The 20,925-nt window shown below is 39.6% G+C and overlaps 1 protein-coding gene across 12 annotated transcripts in view; it reads right to left on the reverse strand.

Annotated features, from left to right (window-relative positions):
- Positions 1–20,925, reverse strand: part of mcf2l2 (MCF.2 cell line derived transforming sequence-like 2) — an 86,265-nt gene that overhangs the window by 55,963 nt on the left and 9,377 nt on the right. For 3 of the 12 annotated variants that reach the window (XM_047586096.1, XM_047586097.1, XM_047586098.1), the window contains exons 2-10: positions 9,474–9,557; positions 5,720–5,834; positions 4,916–5,006; positions 4,506–4,619; positions 2,127–2,243; positions 1,807–1,956; positions 1,234–1,358; positions 710–824; positions 172–291 (exon numbers count right to left, since the gene is read on the reverse strand). In XM_047586096.1, the coding sequence (XP_047442052.1) occupies positions 172–291; positions 710–824; positions 1,234–1,358; positions 1,807–1,956; positions 2,127–2,243; positions 4,506–4,619; positions 4,916–5,006; positions 5,720–5,834; positions 9,474–9,557 (1,031 nt within the window). Of the gene's footprint in view, positions 1–171; positions 292–709; positions 825–1,233; positions 1,359–1,806; positions 1,957–2,126; positions 2,244–4,505; positions 4,620–4,915; positions 5,007–5,719; positions 5,835–9,473; positions 9,558–14,475; positions 15,162–20,925 lie in introns of those variants that run through there. The other 9 variants (XM_047586102.1, XM_047586100.1, XM_047586093.1 and 6 more) reach the window with 8 other exon arrangements.

Consider the following 20,925-nt stretch of genomic DNA (forward strand, 5'->3'; position numbering starts at 1 on the left):
TTAAATTACTGCTTGTTTGTTTATTCACCTTCTCTGGGGGTTATAGAAGGTTTAGCTTAATGGTTAAGACACCATTTGCTAATGTGTGAAGCTCAGTAAACAGTCACAAACTGCTCTGTTTTATTAACTCAATATGCAGACAAAATGGCCATTTTGTGTGTGTTCACTGACCTGAGCCTTCTCCTCCAGTGTTTTCAGTTCCTTCAGCAGGTGTTCGACTCTTGCCACACAGTCCCCGGTATCTGATAAGCCGTTTAGCGTGTCAATCAAACTATCAAGAGAAACTTTGACCTGTAAAGAGTGAACAAAGACAGACAAAAGACAAGTTGCGCCGCGCACACAAATTGATTGGCAAAAGTCTGCTAATTTCGTTTAGTTTTAATATTGTTTTTGCTGTTTTAAAGTGAGAATCATGACATTGTAGTAATGAGGATACATGAATGGGTCTGACATAAGTTTGCAATAGCGAAACTTTTCTTAAAAATACCAAATGATTATGTTTAAATGTATAAACAAGTCATAAAACATGTAACACAGACCTTATCTTCTACACAATTCGGACACTGACTCAGCTGGTTGTTTTTTTTTTTGTGATGTTTTTCTAAGAATGATCTCACAGTTGATGTTTTTTGAAGCTGTATGAAAAGATGACACATAACCCAAAGGTTGCAGGCCACAGGAAGCCAGTCAGGCAGGTCTACACATATACCTCTCTGAAGTCCTGTTCAAAGTGGCGGAGCTGGAGGCACTGCTCCAGTTTCAGATGGTGTTTACACCAGAACTGTTCAAAGGCATTCTCTGTCTCGTCCAGCTGGGCTAGGAGCCTGAAACACACAAGAACCTTATTGAATACATAAAGAGAGTTATTATAGGACTGTTCTTGAAATGGAACACACACACCAACCCGCCACAACATTATAACCACTGACAGGTGAAGTAAATGACCATCTTGTGACAATGAAGTGTTCTGCTGGGAAACTTTTGGACCTGGCATGTGGATGTTACTTAGACATGTACCATAGCAGGATGCAGCCTGACACAGGCTCACACACAAAAACAGTTTAGGAGCACTCAAAAAACACAGAAAGGCCCCCACATGTCAATTCTCTGATGGGTCACAATGGTTTTGGAGGCATAAAGGAGACACACACAATACACAGTATTAGGAAGATGGTCATAACGTTACACCTGACTGTTGTATCTGATATATAATAGCCATTTTCAGTCAGTTACCTTTCCACAGTGGTCTGATTCTCCATCTCATCTGGGTTAAGTTCATGGTCCTCTGACTTGGCTGCCTGCTCCTTGATACAACCGAACAAAGTGGTGCCCTGCCTCAGAGCTAGCTTCAGTTCATCCTGTTTAAGAGAAAAGAGAAGAACAGTGTGTGTAGATCTTATTTCCATATGTTATATGGAATATGGTTTTATTGTTTAGATAATGACATTGGTCATTAGTCAGGTGGCTGGGCGAGAGGCCTTGAGAACAAGGAGGTTGGTGACATTATTAGGGGGCGGCTATAACTTGCAAGGCAAAGCCCTTATGACTGTGACACACATTCAAGTTTCAGTGGGTTTGCTAATAAGACCAAAGCGTATGTTATATTGTAAACCCTGTTCACACATACAGAGATGTAACTGGCTGCCTTTCATTGTGAATGGATCGCTTGAAAACATACAAGCATTTAGAACTGATCACATAGCACACATAGATGTTTCTTTTTACAAACAGCAAAACACAAAGAAAGCTTCTTGAACTTTTCTCTTCTTCAAGTCTTGGTATGACATTAATCTCAAGGGGAAATACCTTGAGATTATTGTGTTTTTCTGTGTGCACTGTTAGAAGGTCTTTGGTGCACTGAACGTCATTGGGAAGCTCCGTCTCTGCCAGGTCTGTTCCAAACTTCTGTAACATCTGGGCTGTGGTTTTCACTGTCACGGCAAAGTTTTCTATGGCCTGGGAAAAAAGGGAAAAAATCATGTGTCACTCTGAACCATAATGGAATATAAGTAACCATACAGCCTTTACAGTCAAATCTGTCAGATCTTCTCGTCTGATACTGGGAACAGTTAAATCTCCAACACTGTGGTTGATCCTGGATTATATTTAATCCGGAAATTACTCACAGTTCTATGGTGTATCCACTGACTGTGACAGTACTCCAGGTTCCCGCCTAGCTCCCGCGTCAGTTGGCCTTTATCCACGTAGCCATGTAGGTCAGATAGGGAGTTCAGCATTACAATCTGCAAACACAGAGGAATTCTATAAAACCTTTTAAACTAAGATTTAGTGTGGTTTCTTTCACTGGAATCGCTCGTCGGGTTCCGTTTAATTGGTGTTTACAGTACATCAGCAGCTGTTTATGTTCTTCTGTGGCTCTGGAGTGAGCACACAGTGGCCTGAAGGAAAAGACATGGCAGGGCCATGGCAGGGCCCGTGAGAAATCTGTTTAGGTAGTTTTGGTTCTTGTCTTTTCTCCTGCAGCGATAGGCTCCGGTGGCAGCTGATGAAGCTCACCCATTCTCAGTCATCATCAGCCTATCGATAAAAGCCCGGCGTTCGCTCCACCATTGTGTCAAACTATTTTGTCTTGTTCGGCAGTGCCCAGCATCCTCTTAGTCATTCAACTCATTTAGCTTCCTGTGTTTTTATCGATTGTTTTTTTTTGTTTGTTTGTTTTTTTTTTGCCTGCTGACAGTTCATGTTTATCTCGTCCCCATTTTGATAGCTATTTTTTTTTTAACCCACGACGGCAGAAGGAGTGGCTATCGATTTGGCTGCAGATCTTCTCAGAAAGCCTTTTTCACGGCGGACTTTGAGGGAAAAGCTGGATATTGTGAGGAAAGGCCACCCAACCCTGGAGCTAGCTACACTGCCTCAGCCGGGGAAAGGCTGTTTCCACATTCAGGTCAGTATGTATGAGCGCATGCATGGCTGACAGCCTCTGTCTGTGTTTATATCTTTTTATGCATATTTTTTCCATTTAATTGGGTCAACAATGATGCTTCTGCCGGATATGAGATCCCCATCTGCGATTTATTGTGTCTGTATGATGGTTTCTCTAGCAGTGGTGTCATACCGAACGTATTAGGTGTTTTGAATAAGGCTGGGAGGGGGCAAAAGTAGAAAAAGCACAGCCCCCTGCGTTGATTAAGTAATACAGTAAAACCCTAGAGGCGCTTCATGCAACTTTCCCTGTTGAATAAATTGAACAATCAACCATTAGGACAGCTTGGCTGAATCCGATAGAACAAAACTCACACTTAAAATGTTACATCAACTGAGACTTTCATCCAACTAATATCTGTTGACTTTATAAAACACAGCCACACAGAGGTGAAAAGCTTTGTGTTGCACTCAGAAAACTTGGGACACTTTCTGTTTTCCCATTAGAGACTGGGCCTAACTTGTGTCAAAACCTAAAAAAATAAAAAAAATAAAACAAAAATACTTGTGTCGAAACCTTGAATAAAACACCTGGTCTCACAACAGTCTCGCCGAACTTGTGCGCCTTTGGCATTTGTTGGCATTCTTTCATTGTGATGATCTGAGCGCTCTCCTTTTGTTTCACAACTGCTGCTACTTCCACCTTCTCTGGTTTCCCACCGGTTCAGTCAAACTGTCTTAACTGTTACCATTCACTGTCTGTGAATGATGTCCCCAACATTTCTGCAACCAGTTCAGCGATAACCAGATTGTACTTGTTCTTTCAGCTGGCATTGTGCCAACCCTCACAGTTTATTCTGTTTTTTTGTTGCCGCTCTAATCGCTGCTCCCTCTGCTTTATCGTCCTGCTTTTATAATTATTTTTCCATTATCTGTAATCACATGGGGAAAAAAAATAAGTACATTTATGGATTTTTTTTCAACTGATTACATTTCAACAAGCAACTTTAAAACAGTACATGCAAATAAAGGTTTTTATACTACAACATTTAAAAAATCTAGACACATGGAAAACACAAGCACCTTCAGATCCCTAAACTTGAAATCACAATTTTCCAGGTTAAGTGTAAAGACAAGGCCTAGAATAACATACTCTGGACAGATGAATCAAGAACTGAGTTGTTTATCCACAGTAACAAATGATAGTTGGGGTTGCATGTATGATATGCATATGCAGGATGGATATTATGCACTGGAATATTTGAGCCATGGATATAACTATAATGCTGAAATGCTGAAGTCAATGCTTAGATTTGAATCCAATTTAAAATGTTGCGGAAACTGAAAGTAGTTCACCTTGTGGGGCATCTCTAAATCAAAAAACTGTCTACTGAGACACTAGCATAAACCAGCAAGCTACACTGTTTACAGATCAGATGTTTCTAGTCCAAGTATCAAAACACCCCACCACTTCCAGGCAATTTCCAGGCAGGCATGCACTTACTGTTTTTTCCACGACTTGACAATATGCTGCCTATTTTGTGTTGTGCTTTTGGGTCTTTCATTCTGAGCCAGGCCACAGTTCATGCAGAATGAAGCGCCAGCATGCTTACTGGTACCTTCATTTTAAAGTCATCCTTGTGCAGTTTGATCCCGATGTCTGCTATGGCCCTCTGGAAAAACCTGGAGGGCCTCAGAACCAGCACCAGCTGAAGATTTCCAGGAAATGCTCCCTAGATTTAAAAAAAAAAAAAAAAAAGAAAGCAGAAGAAGCAAGTTTTTTTTTCTCAATACTTTTAAAACCTTATGCATTTAAAACTTACTTTGAGTCGTTTACGCTGTTTTTATTAGATTACATTTAGTAATTAGCATTAGCTTCAGCCTTTCAAAACATTGCAGTTTCAAATTATAAAGTGATACATAGAGGATCATTAGTAAGGTGTGTAATAATCTCCTTGTAACTCATATATTCAACCAGATTTTAAGCTTTAAAGAGTGACCTGAATACCGGGAGCCTTGGAGAACTTACAGCGATCCTGGATAAAGAGGCCTTCACTGAGCTCCATTTGTCCTTCCGCCGGTCGATGATGATAATGAAGCCGATACTGGCAGCGTCCAGGCTGGAGAAGGGACATAGACGAAACATATGTGACTGCACTGATGCTCTGTAACATAAGAGTCTGTCTAAGCTACACTCATCCAATTTCTAAAAGTAGTTTTGTTTTGTTTTTTTACCGTAGCTGAACATGCAGAGCTCAAACACATCTTGTGCATATTTATACATGCTCACACGCATTCACCTCTGGGTTTGTGTGATTATAGGCAGCTGTGCTGGTCTTTGGAGTTGGATTAATTCGTCACTTACTTATTTTGGTAGTATGAGAACTCAAAAGTGGCCAGTTCTATTGAGTAGTGGAATTACGTTTGCCAGAGGCCATGAGCTGACTTGACTTGTTTGACTTGACTTGTCATAATATGGATGCAGTCTGAGCCTGTTTTAAAAAGGGCAATGTGGTTATCACAAGGTGCGGCGCTTTTATAGCTACTGAAGTGTGAATGCATTACCCAACACTTGACAACGTCTGTGTGAACGAGGACATCTCAGTTTACTGAGGATGATTACACCCTGTGTCCTCGAGCCCTGTGGGGCTGGGTGGGTGGTGTCAACCACTAACAGTATCCATGTATGAATTCAATTCAACCTAAAACGAAATAAAACCTAAACTCTTTTTTATTTTTTATTAATATTTTTTTACAATGAGTAATCAATTTTTTGCATCTGCCTATGTGAAGACAGAAACAGAAAGAAAAGGTTTGATTTGTGTATACATACCTTGGGATGCTGGTCAGGTAAGTAACTACATTCAGAAAGTCTTCCTCTGGCACTTCACTGAAGCCTGAGTACTCTGGGAAAGTGATGATGGGGGCGCCATCTTTCCCTCGCCCTCCTGCGGCACAGAATCCCCACACATAACATTTACTAGTTGACTTTCTATTATTATAAACATTTAGTTGTGGATATGTATTTGTATTTGACAAAAAGACATTCTTTCATTTCTAGCAGAACATTTTATTATTTGTATTTTACATGTATGTTTTAAATTTAGATCTGCAATAAAACTCTTAGTGATAAAAACTCTTGTTTCAGATATATACATTATTATTTTAAATATTATTACAACATTATTTTTTACGATATTAGTCAGTCTATCTGTGAAGGCTGTCGGCCATCCATGTCATGGAATATCAAAAAAAGAAGAAAAAAAACAAAAAGCTGAAAAAAGGACAACTGGACCTGTTGGGCTCCTTCAAGACGTTTTAATTGTCAATGACTGGTGGGGAGGCGGGGGTTATTGTTCCAACCACAGGTAAGTAGCTGCTTGTTACAGGCCCTAGTCACATAAGTTTCAGGTGTGCACCGCCCACAGATATTCTGTTTTATTTTTTAAAACTTTTCCTTGTCACTCATGAGAAAACAAAATTGTTCATTTTGTAATTTAAATTTAATGACATGAAAAATTCCAATCCGGATCTTTTTTTTTTAAAAACACGCATAAATTTACGAAAACATTCAGTTTCACACGTACGCTTCTGCACAACAGTCACCAGGTGGCGCCCTTGAGCTACAAATCCCTTGCCACTTCAACTATGATATTAAAACTATGGACTGGAAAAAGTAAATAGAAATATTTCAGTAAAACAGAAATATGTCTAATTCTGACATCACGTGTTCTTTTTATTGCTCATACAAACAAATGCACTTTTCCTCTATCCAGTCACCTCGCAAACACAAACATCCAATTCACCTCCCGAACAGAGAAACTTATTCTCAGTGTTATAAAAGCTTGGTTGTCTTAGGTAAGGTAACTACGTTTGGCATGGTCATACTGACTTAAGTCCCAGTGAGTTAAAAGACAAGGTAAGATCAAATACATGTATCAGACTACTTAGACTATGTACTGGGTAACTGCCACAGCGGGAGATGGGAGGTGCTGATTTGAGGAATGTTTTAACCACTACTCCATTCTTTACTGTATTATAGTCTTAATAACAGTCAACGTTCTACAGAGAGAAATATCTGTATTTAAATGATCTCTTCCATTTATTTGGAAATGTTTAAAACTAACCAGTAATTTAAAAAATAAAGGTCTCATTTATCTACTGATGTCAACTGAATCTGAACTGAGGAATTTGTGAAAAACTATTCATTATAAGAAATATATTGCTTTGTACAAATGCAAATCTTGTTTAATTTTGGCTTATACTGTTTTATTTATTTACTGATTGATTTTGTGCACAACTGAGCTACTGCGACCAAGCAATTTCCCTGGTAGAATCTGATTAGTCTATTGGTATTATTAGACTATAACATTCATGAGGTGGTCCACTTAAATGTAAATTCAGATGATACTGAGTATTCCTTATGTTCTGAATCTGCTGGATATATATTACTTTGTCAGGAAGCTCAGGTCTTGTGTGCAGTGAGAATGTTACAGAAACTATCCACCTGTATAACACCTCATCTTTTTATAACAATGAAGCTACTATGAGAGAGTTAATTTCCCTTGTGGATCATTAAAATCTAGCCTAAGTCTAAGCTTTATTAACTGTGTGAGATTGGGAAAGGGTTGGGCCTCCAGCTCTTTTCACTGCCCTCAAGTGGCCGGAAAAAGTAATGCAGGTTTGAGGAACACTCGTTTAGTAATGTGAAAGTAAAAATACAGAGCCTCACCTGCAGGGTTTAAAAAAAAAAAAAAAAAAAAAAAGAACTTCGAGGGGGAAAAAAACTTTGGCTACACAGAGAATGGTTCCAGTTTATATGAGAAAAGTGCAGACAATCCTACTGTGAAGGCAAAAACTCTCACGATAGACACACACATGTGGTGGAGCCCATAAACCAGGCTTGTGTTAAACCTGTGTAATTCTGGAGGCATGTAATGCTGAGAGAGGAACTCTTGGAAACGGTTATTTTGGCTGCTGCGAGAGGACCGAGAGAAGGAATGAGAGGCATCCCTGGAGAACCGCTTGAACTTCTGTGTTACCACAAAATGCAGGTCTGGAAACTCTGAGGGCACCCGGCATGAATGCTACGGTGGCAGAAGCAATGTCCTTTCTAAACGTTTCAAAAATAAAAATGTGACTTTTACCAGCAGCTGGATTCCACTAAGTAAGTATAGGCCAGCGTTCCTAGAGAATCTAGTCGGCCGTGCCAGTGTCAGTGGACTTTCACATGAGAAAGATAGCAGTTCTGATGTTAGCTGCAGACAGATGCTTTACGTAGTTGTTCCAGCAAACTGCCATTCATCAGGATAACCATACCATGCTGACATTAATTATGCATTCAACAAATGTTTTGTGCTTCAATTTCATGCATCATTTGCAACAATTTTACAGCCTAATTTCCCCTCTATCATTTTGTATTAGATTTATTTGACTCACAACAATGAACATGTATGCATCTGAAATCACTTTTTTTATCGTAGCGATAAAAAAACAATACCTTTTTTTTCTAAATATCAGTTTTGTTAAAGCACCCCCCCCCCCCCCCCCCATAGCATTCAGTGTCCTCAATAAATTTGTTTTCTAATTTCTCTGTTCACACGTTTATTACGGAAACCTTCAAAGCACCAGTGTCTTATTGGAACAAGTGTTTAGTTCTAATGTATTTGAATCTCAATATTAACCAAGTCAGACTTTCTTTAAACACAGTCTGCAGCTTGAAAACATTTACTACTAAGATGGAGCAGCCTGAATACCCTGAAAGGCAAAACTGAGGACAAAGAACGAAAAATATAAAGTTAAAGTTTATTATCTGCTGCTTCAATTGCCAGTAACTTGCTTTAGGCAGCTGTATCAACACTTTTATCAATTTAGATCTTCCCAGATCATCACTAGAGTGGACAGAAACTAAGAGATATATGTTTTCATGAGGCAATAAAACTAAACTAAATAAAAAAAGGAATATGGGATTAAAAAGCGGTAAAATCCCTCATTCAGGAAAACCAGGGCCGGTGAACAAATATGTCTTTGCAGTTGAACTCCACTAAGTATCCTAACAAACGCCATAACCAATCCTGTAGTCAGCTGAAGGACTTTCTGTGCTTTTCTCATATTACTCATTTTCTTGTGCGTTCCCCCTTGAAGAATAGGAAGTCATGAGAGAAGCAGCTGTGTTACACATAAAGTTCTCTCTTCTGTGACTTGTGTTAGTCACAGCAAAAAACAAGAACAACAAGCAGCACAGCTCAGCGCTGGGAATTTGCTGCCGTGTCACAAACACTGAAACTGAAACTTAAAAATTCCAGCAAGGAAGGAAAAAGGAGAAGAGACAGTCACAGTGCGAGGAGTGAAACTGGGTTGGGAAGAACATTAAAAACTAAGCTCACCAGTAACGAAATCAGTCATAAAACAATAATCGGGTTTCCAAATTCATTGTTTGTTTTGCGAAAAAGAAATATAATTACCCTGAATCTGAAAACCTGCACAGACTAACTGTTACTATGATTAAGACTTTATTATTAATGGTCCATAATGGCAACCTCCAGTTAAAAATAAAAAAATCAGATGTAGACAGTCTTGTTACGTACCTGAAAGCAAGGCAAACTGGCGATGAAGCTGCTCTATGATGTCCACAGCCAGCAGGGGCCTGATGTCCTGCTGCATGATCTCATCTGTAAAGAGAGACATCTGATCAGGTATACAGGTACACACAGGGAGGGAAACACTGTAATATGACAGACACATTCATTAAAGCTTATACAACTAATACAGAATAAGGGACAGAGAAAAAAGTGGGAGACTAGTCGACATCATAAACAGAAACCAAGTGTTAAAGAGCTACTTATAAAGATATTTACATTTGGTTGAGAGAGAGCTTGAAAAGCTCTTTTTTTAAAAACAAAATCCACTAATATGTGGTGAATGTTGAATCGACGTCGACTAGTCACACATAAAAACAGTAGAAAGAAATGCAACAATGACATCTATTTTCTGAACACATATTGTAGCCTCTCACGCAAATGAAGCTACGGAGACTTTTCTTACAAGGTAACCTCAACCTTGAACGTGGGCTAATGTCGGCCATAGACCACGTCCACACCATGAACACCATCAGGTGGACACTTAAACTGCTCATCTCGCTCTGCAAACTCTCAGCTCTAGCAAAACTTTGGTCTCTCTTATGGTGCATTCACTGACATCAAGGACAAAAAAACACGCTTTACAACAATGTCAACACACACAAACACAACATACGAGCTTATGAATACATTGCACTGCAGTTATGTTTAGTCTACATAAATAGGCATTGTCAATAGCGTTTAATAGTACTTCACTATGTGAAGCCTTTTTCATGTATATCAGCTAAAAGTCTAGTATCATCAACTATAAAATTCACTGACATATTGTTGATTTGTTGCCTCCTTCTCTATTACCACAGGGCGTTGTTCATTGACTGCTGTTGAGAGAGTTTGGACTCCTAGCATTAGCAGATGCCTTCTCAGAACCTTGTGCATTTAAGTTGTACTTTTGTTATATTTCAGGACTGACTTATACTGTCGCTGCTAGTTTGCTGCAATGACCCACTGGGCTCCTCACCATTCTTCTCGGACGCATCCGAGGCTGTGAGGTCGACTAGTCTGTTAAACCCCTAATACAGATATTATGGAGTGTTGCAGAACACTGTTCATCATATCTGTACAGGCAATAGTCAAATTTTCAATTCCACTGTCATATTTAAATTTACATTCATATTTATATTCTATTCCCCTCTAATTCAAATTTTTGTATTTTTTTCCTGCTATTTATACTGGGCATCTAGAATATTTTCTATTTTTTTTTCCATTTCCCTTCCACATTATTTATGTCTTCCACATTATGAAATATGTTTGGCTCAAAACAAGTATTCGTCACATGCAGCTTGTTCTCAAACTATCCATATCTGACTGGAATTCATGGAAGATATAATTCAAAAACTACAACAGAACATTCTTAACCCGCGGCTTTAAATGTAATTTAGTGCTCTCCTGCAGCCTATAGCTCTAAGAACAGTGTACACCGAACAAACCTTTCTCTGTTACTGAGAATAAAGACATGCATTTACTCTGACTGCACTCTATAGCTCTGAAATATGCCTGAGTAAGTTCTCAGCTAGCGGGGGAGGGGGAAGTGGGAATGAGAAGAAGAGCCCTAACAGCTGGTAGTGGCCTTTAATGAAAGCATTTTCAATGTACCTCTGTTCTTAGCATCTGAGTCTGCTGACACACCGAGGGTATTCAAAATACAGCAGAACACAACAGTCTATTCAGAAACTTTTGGTTTTGCTGATTCATTGAGTGAAGCCTGAAGACTCAACTCAAAATCTTCTTTTTTAGCATCTACTGTCAAGCATGAAATCTTAGGACTCTGTAGACAATTTAAAGGGTCTAATTTATAGTATTTCAAAGAACAGGATGTGAATTTGGAGCCAAAACACATACTTCACATTGGAAAATGCAGTTTATGCAGCTTAACTCAGGAATAGCTTCTGCTGATTGTATCAAGATGTGTTTCCATTTGATGGTAAGTCATCAGTGCGAAGTTATGCAACGAGTGGCAAATTGTGTTAGTCTGCTGCTGTATGCCAGTTTGCATTGTATTCATTTATGCCTCTGTTACTTGTCCATTCTTAACTAATTTATAATATTTTGACAAAAGCCATTCGTTCCTGCCCCATCAATGAAGCCAAAGCCAATAGCTAACCAGTGGTAAACTGTTAATGTACAGACATACATTGATCAGGCATAACATTATGACCACTTTCCTGATATTATGTAGGTCTCCCTTGTGCCTCCAAAACAGTTTTGACTCATCACAGAATGGACATGGGCCTTCTGAGGGTGTCCTGTGGTGTCTGGCAACAGAATATTGTTAGTGGGGGGCTGTGGGTCCTATTGGTTGAAGGGAGAAGTCTCTCTGGATCAGACCTCTTTCAGTGCATCCTACAGATGATCAGTTTGGGATCTAGTGAATTTGGAAGCCAGGTTAACATCTTGTGCTGTTTTTTTTTTTTTTGTGTGTGTGTGTTTTTGAGTTGTTCCTAAACTGTTTTTGAGCGTGCACATGTGTTAGCTTGTATCCTACTGAGAATGGCTGCTGTCATCAAGGAGTGTCATTGCTATGAGGTGGGGTGTCTGGTCTGGCCTAGGTGGATGGTACATGTCTAAGTAACATGCAAATGAATGCCAGGACCACACATTTCCCAGCAGAACATTGTATTGTCACAAGATGATCAATGTTATACACTTGTCCCGTCAGTGGTCATAATGTTATGCCTGACTAGTGTGTATACACTACAGGCCAAATGTTTGGAAACAACATCAAATTTGTACATAAAAGACCATAGTTTCAAAATCAACATGATTATTATATAGGAGTAACTAACCTCTGGCTTTAACAACAGCATGGCATTTGTTCCACAAGGGATATTTGTATGCAGACTCTCAAAAGCCAAAGAGTTACATCGAATAATAACAATTGAATATTTTTTATTTTTTTTTTTTTTTTTACTTTTGCACTGAAGTTGTGACTCTTACAAATGTTCTCGACCCTAACACTAAGTCCTTCTTTTCTTTTGCTGACATTTGTTCAGCAATGGTCTGGTAACATTCACGAACACCTTATGGTAAATTGAGGAAAATGGTTCAAATCAACACAAACAAAGTCTGCTCATGCAGTAAATACATCCCAAAATACATATAACTCATGCTGTTTTTTAACAAAGGCATCATGAAGTGAAACTTGAAGTTCATTTCAAACTTTTGGCCTGTAGTGTTTCCAGTGTTATGCAACAGGTCTGGGCACATTAGCACTGAGGATGTTCTGTATTGTTGGGACATCAAAGCAGAGAGGAGTGGTGCAGACAGATGAGATGCACGGCCACTTCATGGCTTAACAGAAGCTTGGTGTATTTAGAAACCGACTTCTGAGGATACAGAGGCAGGAAGAACCTATTTCAACAGGCTGTAAATTCACTAAAGTCACCGGTAGGCTTCCCGGTTTGGGAGACTAAGATTAGAAGAATAGTCAAAGACGTAACATGTCAAGGTTTTCTGTAGAGGTTTAGAGCTACAATTAGCTGTAAGCTGGTTCACTGCCATTTGTTTCTATGTTGGGGCAGCAACTCTTGTTCAGCCTAACCACAATTATGGTCCCACAAAGAAAGCTGGAAACTCTGAAATTCTTCTTGCAATGCCAAGATAATCATCAGCTAGACAGCAGGAGCCCCTACCTAGCACACAGCAAATGAAGTAAATACTGCAAAATGTACTAAGAGGGACACTTGTGATATGTCAACAAGAAGCCAAATGTTCCTTGGAATTACATTATCTGTTAAATCTTAGGTACCTGCTTGATTTTTCAGGTATTTTGGATGGAAATACAGGGAAGATGAAGATACAGTGAAGATGCAGGAAGTTGTCATGCAGCTGACTGTGAAAGTAAAGTAATATAGTGAGCTACTGTTCTGAGATGGACAATGAAAGACATAAAAATATATATATAGTGCGTGAGATTGTGTGCTAAATCATGCAACAGTAACTTGGTTTCTGTTGCTCATCTGCTTGGTCAACGACAAACAAAGGTAAACTCTGGACTGCAAGCCAGACATCAAGACCTTCATCGGCATAACCACCTCTTTGGACCTTTAACTTCATTTGCTGAATAAACAGTTATCCCAGTCACTGATTTGATGAACCAAATACAGTACAGGCTTCAGTGTGACCGACTGATGGCCACTAATTTCTCACACCGCTGTGGATTGCGGAACATTTACTGACCCCCGTCTGCTCACACACACGCACAGTTACGATATACACTCCTTTGTTTGTCACTTTTGCCCATCTGCTCTAAAGGGATTAAACAGCATGCTCTCACACACTATCGCTGCGTCTGTGGACTCCATTCACGGCTAGATTGAGCTCAGCGTCCGAGAAATACCGAAACCAGTGTTAAACCATGTACAACTGCCTTATAAAAGTTTAGCATGACAACAATAAACATGCAGCCAGAGTAAGAAAGAACTTGTCTCACAGCATATTGTTTACCACCTACAAACCTCCGTCATGTCAGTGTCATGTCAGGCTGGGATTACATAACTGGACAAAAAGTAAAATGGATGAAATAACCTCGAAGATTAAATTATTATTATTTTCTTATTTTTATTTATATAGCTTGAATAACAGTTCATATCATCTCAAGACACTTTACAGAAGCCAGAGTCTGAAACCCCCCAGAGCAAGCACTGAGGCAAGATAAAGCTCCCTTTATTTTATGGTGGGAATCCATCTGCTTGAGTCAGAAACGCCGGATTGGGTCGAGACAAAAAAAGAGAGAGAAGAAAGGAAAGGAGGAGAAGATGCTTGGAACAACCTACATGCTAAAGGACAACTGGTGCTGCTTTAAAGGCAAAGAGAGGCAACGCAATATAATTGAGACGTGGAAAGTGACTGCGTCTCTAAAGTCAAACGGAACTCCTCTTCCTCTTCGCATTTCTGTGTGTTTACAGAGCAACAAAGCCCCAAAATGTGCAAAAAACTTGTGCTCATGTCTTACCTATAACATGTTGGACACTCTTCATCTTGCCACCTCCCCAGCTTGAGCGACAGTGAATGTAAATCCACCCAGAAAAAGCAGCATTCCCATTAAATGACACCAATCTCACAGTGTCCAAGAACCAGTGAGGACAAGACAACATCCAGCAGCAAAGCTTTTCCCTGTCAAAAGCATCTGCTTCTTCATGACAATCCTCGTCATCCACTCAGGATGTTCTAGACGAACAAACTGCAGCCTCTCTTTCTGCTCTCTCATTTCACACACACACACACACACTCAGAGCCGGGGCAGACACGGAACTGTTTGTGTCTTGTGGTAGTTACATGCGTCTGTGGTCAGTTTTTCCAGCTCCAGCTGTAGTAAAAGCTGCTCTGCTGTGAGCAGCGAGCAGCCTATGAGAAGTCAGAGAAGGAGGACAGGGCGTGAGTGTATGTCAAGAGAAAGAGACAGAAAGAATGGAGCTGAGCTGGTGTGTGTGCATGCATGGATCTATGGTCATGTGTGTTTCATTTTTGCAGACTGCACGTCATACAGTGTCTGTGAGCATTTGTGTCCGTGCTATGTGGTGGTTTTGTGAGCTCTGAGTTATGTTGGACTGCTAAATATGAACAGCATGTGGATGTCAACCTTACAGGCTGAAATCTCTCTGCAAGGATTCCGACATTGGACTAAAGCCATGATCATTTTAAAATGTTCCTAGTATCCCTGCATAAAAAGGAACTTAAATATAAACATCAATAGTTTCTGTTTTCATAGAATTTAAAAGACCACACACATTTTCCAGACATCAACAGAAAATCCGAAATTAACATAGGCTATAGAAACTGTAGTTATATATGCAGCAAGCACATACTGTACGTGCACACAAGCAGACAATCACATTGACTCACGCTCATTGTTTTAAACACAATGCCTGTCGTGCTGTTACATATTTATGTTCTGGGGACTACTTCCTACAAAAGCATAAACACTACTGTATTCCCAGACATGCAATGTGCATGTTTCTTACACTTCCGCAATAAACAAAAGAGCTCAGAAACTAGGCCAGAAGCAGAACTTCATACAAGACAATCCGATTGTTCTTTAATTCCCTCCAACTATGCAGAACTATTCAGTAACGCCACCATCACACTTTAGGAGGCACAGGGGAGACCCACGCAATATTAGGAATGGGGGTCATAATGTTATGACTGATCGGTGTGTACTATAAAGGGAAGAGCGGGTTCACCACAAGGTACAAATGATTCATAAACAGAGAACAGAGAGGCAGTTTTCAAGTTTTGACAAAAAATAGGTCTATTGTAATTCTTTGGACAGATGAAACTATGAAACTACCTGCATCAGAATGAATGAAATGATCCATAATCCAAAGCTACGTCACGTGTAAAACTGGATACAACCAGAACTGTGTTTCACAGTGTGATTCACTACATACCGTGAGAGCAACCCAAGAGTTTTTGAATGTAAAGTGGAATATTCTTTAATGCAATGAGTCAGTCACCTGATCTCAATCTTGTGCCTCTCACCTGCTGACTACAAAACTAAAGGGAAGTAACTTAAGTGAATCCCTTGCATTAAAATGAGAAGGAAATAAAGTTAAGATAGTCAAAAGGCTACAAATAAAGGTATTTTCTATGAAATCTTCGTGGCTGGGTGACGCTGGATAACCTTAAGCAGAGCCTGTGCTATTTGTGGTTGTTCCTCAAGGTCCAGGGAACCTATTGGTTCTCAGGAAGAAAGCATCAGCGCAAGAAAACAATCAGAGGATGTCTAATGACAGGATCCACTGATAACAGCCCTCTCCCATTCATATATACACACACACACACGCACACTTGTGTTGCTATATTGGGACATGATGCATTGCCTAGCCCCTTACCCTCACCCTGACCATCAACCACCTCAACTAACTGCCTAACCCTAACTATGGCATAACTGTTGCCCCCCACAGCTTTATATATATATATATATATAAAAAGAACACACATACACACTACTGCAATGAATATGATTATCACCTTGTGAAATATACACCTCTGACAGACAAGCACAGGCTTGAGAACGTTTCGACAGCAAAGCCTTGACTCACCACTCACTGCAGGAAAAAATCATGGTCTTCTGTGGTGTGATGCGTCAGCCTGTACCCTATATGTACATGTTCATGTGTTAATGAACGCGTAGATGTCTTTGTTCTTGTCGCCATAAATATAACCATGCTCGGTTCTGATCTTGAGGTTGACGGGAACTGACAAAAAAGGTAGACGAACAAAGAGATTCCGTTAGTTAATGAGAAGCCAGACGCCGAAGACACCGGTGTCTCCGGAAAATTACAGGGTTCCATGGGTGATGCTAAAACTCCGGCATCAGCTAAAATCTGTGGTATTATTAGTTTAGCGCTGGTACATGACATGACAGCGTGCCAAGGCTGAAGAACATCAGTGTGAACAAACATGTCTTTTATCCGACAGCTGTGAATGCATTTAAATTCAGTGCTGTTTTTATCAGGAATACTTTTTACACGATCCACACTGATTTATAACTCAACTATAGCTCAGTACCTGCTACATTACTAATAATTCATTCATTTGAGTTGTCTGATCACATTAATGTCTGTAATGATGGGCATGTGAATCTTTCTTATATCAACGAATTCTCAAAGATGTTAAAAGATAGAATTTTACTACAGAACTGATTGTCCGATATGTGCCAAATGAGGCACCCCTATGCACTGTCAGCATGTAATTCACAAGTTTTTGGCCACAACATTAAAAGTACTGATAGAGGAGGTGAATAACATTGACCACCTGACGACCAGCTGCACGGTGGGTTTGATGTCCAAGTGAGTTTTAAATGAAGAACAGATTTTCCATCACTGTTCCTTTTTTACCGTCTGCTCTGGTAAAGTGTGGCTACAACAAAGGACCTGACAGACTTGCAACTTCTGCTGAATGAAGGCCATAAGGGGAAAAAGTTGTAAAAAAAAAATAAAATTCTCATAATCCTTTGGGCCTTTGACCTCTAATCCATAAAGTTGCTAATAACCATCTCACCTGCAGAGTCCGCCTTTCCTCTTTTAGTCTGATTCTTTAAAGTGTTCCAGAAATAAAGAGGTCATGGTCTCACAAACACTAGAAGAATTAAATACAAATGCCTTAACTTTGGTTTTCTGCGGGTAAACTAAATAGAAAAATATGTTCACCAAAATGACTCAAGGGAGACACCGGATCTCAGCTGAAGTGCCACACAACCATAGCTTAGATGAGAATTGTTTTTTTTGTTTTTTTTTTTTATGCTTACTGTAAGATGTTGTAAAATGTGTTTTAAACTCCTCTTTATGATATGCTTTATTCTGACTCTAAGTCTTATAGCAAACAGATTTTGAACGATTTTCCTTTGCGTATTTTTGTAAGAAAACTTACATGTACTTTACTAAATGTACTTAATTTCATTCTTCCAATGGACAGTGGCACCCAGTTTATAACTAAGCAAACAGGAATGAGGATCACCAATTATGTATACTCTTACCAATAAATGTAACCCATGTTTAGCTAAAGTATTATCCGGATCTGTGAGTTGTTTAACCGTTGTTTTTAGGATTTATACATCTACAAGGTGAGAGTGTTGCAGAGGACAAGCAGTAATAGTGTTAATAAAAACACCTTTGACAGAGACGCAGAGACGGGACAAAAACAGCAAACAGCAACAACAGCAACAAATAAACTTGTTTTTGTGTTGGCTTCAGTAGATTAGCCGCCACAAAAACATAGCCTGGGCACTTCAGGCTACACAAATAACCATGTCGAAAGGAGACATGGAATGGAAGACAGAGACTGGACGTACTTCTTACTGAACCCGATTCAGCTTCCTGACACACCCTCAGAAAGCGGCTGTAGGACTCCATCTCGTCAGTGGAGATCCTTGTGATGGAGCAGGGTTGTTCATATTTACCAGAGTTTGTAAAGCAAGGTGCGAAGGTCTGGTATTGCAGCCTTCCTTCCATTTCCAAGTGTAACTCCATCTAATGTCACCTGGGATGAGTGTTTGTTTCTGTTTTGTCTACCTGTCAAAGCCTCCCACCGGATCTGCTGCAGAGGCAATGGAACAATCCATGATTCCTCAACGCTCCTCAAAGCTTCTTGTAAACAACGATGGTACCCGGAGCTTTTTGTTGCATGTGTCCCTTTAAAGCCAGCAAGGTGCCTCCAACCTTACCACTTCTCTCTGTGTGTGGTACTGTCCCTGAGATAATCTCTGCGCTAGGAAGTAAAGCCTATTAGAGGATGTGTACTTATGCCAACCCTGTGACTATCAAACAAACTACGACCTGCTGTGAACCACACCTGTACCTTCCTATTTCTGTGAAAAAAATTCTGCCAGCCCAGGTGTTATTTTAGGCAACTGTGCAACTGGATTACAGCAATGCTGTCTATACCGACAACAGAAATTAACCTAATCTTATCAACTAAAATTGTATATACATAAGTACATGGAAAGTAACTGCATGGATTTATCGTTTATACGCTGTATTTCTGGGACTATATTGGTTATTGTCGTTTCATTCATACTTAGAGTGACCACTTTCTGTTTAATTATTATATTTTATCTGTTTTGCTGTTCTGTTTAGTTATTTAAAGCATTTCAACTTGTTTTCGTTTTTTGAATTTGTTGTGCAGACCCTAGGAAGACTAGCAACTACTTGGTGGAAGCTAATGGGGATCCTAATAAAGTATAAAGAAAGAATAAAGAATAACAGTGTACTCAAAGCCTTGGGTTTGTTGTACACCTCTTCATTTGTTAAACTACCTAAATTTTGATTATAATTACGGAAGTAAGACAGTATCAACAACAATTGTTTTTTGTGGGTCATTCTTCGACAGTAGCTCAGATCACAAAGGTGATTGTCAACACTCAGTTCAGAGCGCAGAAGACCAAACATCACATCGGCAAACCAATGGAAAACCCAAGTGAGCTAGAAGTCAACCAACATCCCCATCCCACATTTTGTTGGTGGTGGAAATTTGTCCTGGAGTCTCTCCGTTTGTAACTAATTATGCTCCAGCAGAGATCCGTCAATGGACAGAGTTCAATCCAGTTGCGGACAGAGTCATCCTCGAGACAGTTTAATTTGTTTACAACACAATGGCTCTGATTGGTCGTAGGACAATCCAGTGGCATGTAGAGATATTTTCGCTCCATCTCAGTTGATGCATGCCCTATAATGAAGTCTAAATGCTTGTTACCATGCCTATATTCTTATGACAACTGGGTTTGGCCATGCCAGGCCATTACTGCATATATCTGACATCACTGTCATATTTCCAGTACTCCACTGACCGTGCCTTTAGATTTTGGCACTAAAAACTAAATCTGAATTGAAAAAAAAAAAAAAAAAAAAAAAAAAAACTCTAGTATAGATCCCTTCACGGTTTGTAAACAATGTAATGTATTTTGAGGGCGGGGCTTGACTGGAAGCAAAAGATTTTAAACACTATAGCCTGTAAACGGTGGTTAGCATATTTAAGAGAACTGTTTTGGCAAGAATGGATGAGGGAGGCGCATATTTTACATAATATACTAATACACTCACTCCCTGAGACTGTGAGTGTTATTTTAGAAAGTTAACTCTGACTGATGGGACTATATCCACCAACCCCTACACTCTCACTCACTGGATGGACGATTTGACCAAAGGAGGACACAGAGGGGACAAAGTCTAGTCTGTCTTTATCAGTTGAAGCCTTTCCAACTAAGATATCACAAGAAGGACGTGGAACCACTGTGGAGCATAATATAGCAAATGCAACCTCTGCTTGGACACCCCTGAAACACGAAACTAACTTTGCGTTGGCTCGTGGTTACCATCAGCATTAATGTGTAACAAGAATTCCCCAAACAATGATTGGCTTAACGTAATTTCAGTCACAATGTATTCTAACCCATAAAGTTTTCCAGGCCGAAACTGATGATGTATTACATATTAATCTGTCTTGATAAGAAGTGTTTGTGTTGTTGTTTGTCTCACGCTCTTTCAGTTGCCAAAGTCAAATCAAAGTTATCTACGACTAGTAGTGGCTGGTATGTGATAAAACTTCAACCAAAAATACAGCAATATTGAAAGTGACAGAGTTCACCACAAGCTTCCCTGTTTCACTTCCAGCTAACATCATTATGTCACAGCGACATAGGCCGTGAAGGGGTCTATACTATTTGTTTTGAATATAATAATAGGCATAAATGAATAAACAATGGCACCCCACAGTACATACTGTACATGGCAGTCAGTGCAACCACAGTAAATGTTCACTAACAAGTCTGCTATATCAGTTAGCTGCAAAATTTACATAGCAAGTCCCAGATAAGGGGTAAATAAGCCGCATTAGACACAACCCAGACCCAAACTGAGAAATGAAAGTTAAGTTCTTTCATAATATTTTTTCGTGTATTGGAAAT

Source organism: Mugil cephalus, chromosome 6 (assembly GCF_022458985.1).
Source record: "Mugil cephalus isolate CIBA_MC_2020 chromosome 6, CIBA_Mcephalus_1.1, whole genome shotgun sequence".
NCBI classification, from domain to species: Eukaryota; Metazoa; Chordata; class Actinopteri; order Mugiliformes; family Mugilidae; genus Mugil; species Mugil cephalus.